This window comes from Scomber japonicus, chromosome 11 (assembly GCF_027409825.1).
Source record: "Scomber japonicus isolate fScoJap1 chromosome 11, fScoJap1.pri, whole genome shotgun sequence".
Classification (NCBI taxonomy): domain Eukaryota; kingdom Metazoa; phylum Chordata; class Actinopteri; order Scombriformes; family Scombridae; genus Scomber; species Scomber japonicus.
In genome coordinates this window covers 1,825,136-1,830,135 of record NC_070588.1, presented here as the reverse complement: position 1 = coordinate 1,830,135, position 5,000 = coordinate 1,825,136, and the positions used below count along the sequence as shown (strand labels likewise).

Genomic DNA, 5,000 nt, shown 5'->3' with positions numbered 1-5,000 from the left:
AAGTACTAGTACCTTTAACTGTACTACAGTAAAGTACTAGTACCTCAAACTGTACTACAGTAAAGTACTAGTACCTCAAACAGTACTACAGTAAAGTACAAGTACCTCAAACTGTACTACAGTAAAGTACTAGTACCTCAAACAGTACTACAGTAAAGTACTAGTACCTCAAACAGTACTACAGTAAAGTACTAGTACCTCAAACTGTACTACAGTAATGTACTAGTACTTCAAACTGTACTACAGTAAAGTACTAGTACCTCTAACTGTACTACAGTAAAGTACTAGTACCTCTAACTGTACTACAGTAAAGTACTCTCTCTCTCTCTTTTATTCAGACTGCTGACTTACTGTGTGTGTGTGTGTGTGCGTGTGTGTGCGTGTGTGTGCGTGTGTGTGCGTGTGTGTGCGTGTGTGTGTCAGCCATGTCTCCAGCAGCAGCTTCCTGTGAGACGGAGATGAGCCGAGGCAGCGCCGGCGTGTCTGCGTGTTCCCGGTGAGCTCAACCTCAGCGTCAGCCGCCCGTCAGTACCGGCAGCAGCCTGAAGATGGCGCCGGTTCCTCCTGGGATCCGCCTGCTGGTGGCGTTTGACAGAGACCAATGGTGAGTCTCTGGTCGGGTCGAGGAAGGAAGGGAGGAAAGGAGGGAGGAGGGAGGGAGGGAAGGGAGGGAAGGGAGGGAAGGAAGGAGGGATAGAGGAAGGACGGAAGGAAGGAAGGTAGGAAGGAGGGAGGGAGAGAGGGAAGAAGGAAGGTAGGAGGGAGGGAGGGAGGGAGGGAGGGAAGAAGGAAGGCAGGAAGGAGGAAGGAAAGAAGGAAGGTAGGAGGGAGAGAGGAAAGGAGGGAGGGAAGGAAGGAGGGATGGAGGAAAGAAGGAAGGTAGGAGGGAGAGAGGAAAGGAGGAAGGAAAGAAAGGAGGGAGGGAAGGGAGGAAGGAGGGATGGAGAAAAGAAGGAAGGTACGAGGGAGAGAGGAAAGGAGGAAAGAAGGAAGGTACGAGGGAGAGAGGAAAGGAGGGAGGGAGGGAAGGAAGGAGGGATGGAGGAAAGAAGGAAGGTAGGAGGGAGAGAGGAAAGAAGGAAAGGAAGGAAGGAAGGAAAGAGGGAGGAGGGAGGGAAGGTAGGAGGAAGGAAGGGAGGAAGAAGGAAGGAAGGAAAGGAGGGAGGAGGGAGGGAGGGAGGGATGGAGGAAAGAAGGAAGGTAGGAGGGAGAGAGGAAAGAAGGAAAGGAGGGAGGGAGGAGAGAAGGAAGGAAGGAAGGAAAGAGGGAGGAGGGAGGGATGGGAGGGATGGAGGAAAGAAGGAAGGAAGGCAGGAGGGAGGAAGGAAAGCAGGAAGGTAGGAGGGAGGGAGGGAAGAAGGAAGGAAAGGAGGGAAGGAAAGGAGGGAGGGAGGGAAGAAGGAAGGAAGGAAATGAGGAAGGTAGGAGGGAAGAAGGAAAGCAGGAAGGTAGCAGGAAGGTAGGAAAGCAGGAAGGTAGGAGGGAGGAAGGAAAGCAGGAAGGTAGGAAAGAAGGTAGGTAGGAGGGAGGGAGGAAAGAAGGAAGGTAGGAGGGAGGAAAGCAGGAAGGTAGGAGGGAGGAAGGAAAGCAGGAAGGTAGCAGGAAGGTAGGAAAGAAGGAAGGTAGGAGAGAGGAAGGAAAGAAGGAAGGTAGGAGGCAGGGAGGGAGAGAGGGAAGGAGGAAGGAAAGAAGGAAGGTAGGAGGGAGGAAGGAGGAAGGAAAGCTGGAAAGTAGGAGGGAGGAAGGAAAGAAGGAAGGTAGGAGGGAGGAAGGAAAGCAGGAAAGTAGGAGGGAGGGAGGAAAGAAGGAAGGTAGGAGGGAGGAAGGAAAGAAGGAAGGTAGGAGGGAGGAAGGAAGGTAGGAGGCAGGAAGGAGTAAGGAAAGAAGGAAAGTAGGAGGCAGGAAGGAGGAACGAAAGAAGGAAGGTAGGAGGGAGGAAGGAAGGAGGAACGAAAGAAGGAAGGTAGGAGGGAAGAAGGAAAGAAGGAAGGTAGGAGGCAGGAAGGAGGAAGGAAAGAAGGAAGGTAGGAGGGAGGAAGGAAAACAGGAAGGAAGGAGGAAGGAAAGAAGGAAGGTAGGAGGGAGGAAGGAAAGCAGGAAGGGAGGAGGGAGGAAGGAAGGAAGGTAGGAGGGAGGAAGGAAGGAAGGTGGGTCCTATCAGGTCCTACCAGGAACTTCCTGAAGCTGCATGTTTGCTCTGACTGTGTTTGTTCAGCGTCATCAGTCAATAATCTGATGTTCCTCCGCGTGCGTCATCCGGCTTCACCCGTCAGCGCGTGAGAGGTGAGAGGTGAGAGGTGGAGAGGTGGAGAGGTGGAGTAGAGAGGTGGAGAGGTGGAGTAGAGAGGTGGAGAGGTGGAGAGGTGGAGTAGAGAAGGAGTTCCTGCATCCGCGTGATCGCAGTTTAAAATATTAGCAGTCTTTGTAGGAATTAGATGTTCAGCTTCTCCTGCTTTACTGTCTCTGTCTTCTTAGGAGGGAGAGAGGAAAGAAGGAAAGGAAGGAGGGAGGGGGGAAAGGAGGGAGAGAAGAAAGAAGGAAGGAAGGAAGGAAAGGAGGAAGGTAGGAAGGAAAGAAAGAAGGAAGGTAGGAGGGATGAAGGAAAGAAGGGAGGGAGGGAGGGAGAGAGGGAAGAAGGAAGGTAGGAGGGAAGGAGGAAAGAAGGACGGTAGGAGGGAAGGAGGAAAGAAGGAAGGTAGGATGGAGGAAGGAAAGAAGGAAGGAGGGAGGGAAGAAAGAAGGAAGGAAGGAAAGGAGGGAGGGAAGCGAGGAGGGATGGAGGAAAGAAGGAAAGTAGGAGGGAGGGAGGAAGGAGGGAGGGAGGAAGGAAGGAAAGAAGGAAGGTACGATGGAGGAAGGAAAGAAGGAAGGTAGGAGGGAGGAAGGAAAGAAGGAAGGTAGGAGGGAGGAAGGAAAGAAGGGAGGAAGGAAGGAAGGAAAGAAGGAAGGTAGGAGGGAGGAAGGAGGAAGGAAAGCTGGAAAGTAGGAGGGAGGAAGGAAAGAAGGAAGGTAGGAGGGAGGAAGGAAAGAAGGAAGGTAGGATGGAGGGAGGAAAGAAGGAAGGTAGGAGGGAGGAAGGAAAGAAGGAAGGTAGGAGGGAAGAAGGAAGGTAGGAAGGTAGGAGGGAGGGAGGAAAGAAGGAAGGTAGGAGGGAGGGAGGGAGGGAGGGAGAGAGGGAAGAAGGAAGGCAGGAAGGAAGGAAAGTGGGTCCTAGTCTTTGTAGGAATTAGATGTTCAGCTTCTCCTGCTTTACTGTCTCTGTCTTCTTATTAGCGGAGATAAAGGTTCAAATATAGTGTATAAAAAAATAACCCATATCTCCATATTTGATATTTTTAAGAGTATCAGAGAATAATCAGACACTTCTATGTAGACCTGAATCAGAAATTTTAAACAACTTTTGTGGCCGTTTCCTTACAGATGTTTTAGTTTACGAGGTGCACCTGAATGCACCATGAAGTCTATTGTTTTTACAGTCATTTTAGTTCAGTTTAGCCTAATTTGATCTCATCACATTTAGTATTTTTGTTGGTTTTATATCATTTAAATGACATTTGCACCATTTTTTACCAAAAGTCAGACTGAATGCTCCTGAAAATGTCAAATGGTGTAACCACAAAAGAATGATAGATATTAAATATGTGATCAGCTACAGTGTGTTTAAGTGGACTTATACTAATAATGACTTCATTTAAAACATGTAAATGTTTCCTGGTCTCCATGGTAACCAGATGAAATGTAATATTTAGAACAATAGTATTCCATTAGCTTTATTTAATATAAAAGTTATAATGTAAGATCATGCCACACTAGTTGATATGCTGTTAGGTAGGAAGGAAGGAAGGAAGGAAGGAAGGAAGGAAGGAAGGATGGATGTAAGATCATGCCAAACTAGTTGATATGGTGTTAGGTAGGAAGGAAGGAAGGAAGGAAGGATGGATGTAAGATCATGCCAAACTAGTTGATATGGTGTTAGGTAGGAAGGAAGGAAGGAAGGAAGGAAGGAAGGAAGGAAGGAAGGATGGATGTAAGATCATGCCAAACTAGTTGATATGGTGTTAGGTAGGAAGGAAGGAAGGAAGGAAGGAAGGAAGGAAGGAAGGAAGGAAGGAAGGAAGGTGTTTTATTGACTATTTACTGTTTTTAAGCAACGTTCAATTATTTGGTACAAAGTTTTTATGGTTACACCACTTAGACATTTTTACCATAATCCTCTAATATATTCTCTCTAAATGGATTAAAAGCAGAAATTTGATGCTGGGTCCACAAAAAAAGAATGTGTGAAGTTATTCATACGTTTATTTTCACATTTTAACTCATTTAAATTTAAACTAGACCTCATGGAGACAGTCAGACATCATGTGATATACTGAGTAGTTCTTTGGGGCTTGAGGTGAGGGTTAGTGCGCCATCTGCTGGACTTTCAGGATCATGACACACAGTCGCAGTAAGTTTCAGTTATTATTTCAGAGCTAATATCGCTTTGAGTTTGACCACATTTATTGAATAATAGAATATATTGAACAGTATAATAACTCACAGCTCATATGTGTAAAAGCAGAGGGCAGCGCCCGTGGTTTGAACCTCTGGCCCGCGGACCGGTGAGGGGAGAGAACCGACAGTAGTTGAGTAACATAGGTCATATTATAACTGTAATAAACACACTGGGGTCACATGGTAGAAAACAAATCTGTGTGTGCAAGGTGTTTTTTGACCTCGGGTCAACGCACCATCAATCTTTACATTTTAGAGAGAGAGAGAGAGAGAGAGAGAGGGAGAGAGGGAGAGAGAGAGAGGGAGAGAGAGAGAGGTCCTGCAGCCTGACAGAGAGAAGAAGAAAAGAAAATATAAGATCTGTCATTCAGTGTAGTAGTACTTTATGTAGTAGTAGTAGTACTTTATGTAGTAGTAGTAGTACTTTATGTAGTAGTAGTAGTACTTTATGTAGTAGTAGTAGTACTTTATGTAGTAGTAGTAGTAACAGTACTAGTAGTATAGAG

The 5,000-nt window shown here is 46.8% G+C and overlaps 1 protein-coding gene across 2 annotated transcripts in view; it reads left to right on the top strand.

Annotated features, from left to right (window-relative positions):
- Positions 1-435: 435 nt before the first annotated feature.
- The window catches only part of slc37a1 (solute carrier family 37 member 1), a 33,824-nt gene continuing 29,259 nt past the window's right edge, over positions 436-5,000 (top strand). For both annotated transcript variants that reach the window (XR_008321951.1, XM_053328881.1), the window contains exon 1: positions 436-604. Coding sequence is in view for 1 of the 2 variants with exons in the window: in XM_053328881.1 (XP_053184856.1) it covers positions 549-604 (56 nt within the window). In the remaining variant the exon portion in view is untranslated. The remainder of the gene's footprint in view (positions 605-5,000) is intronic.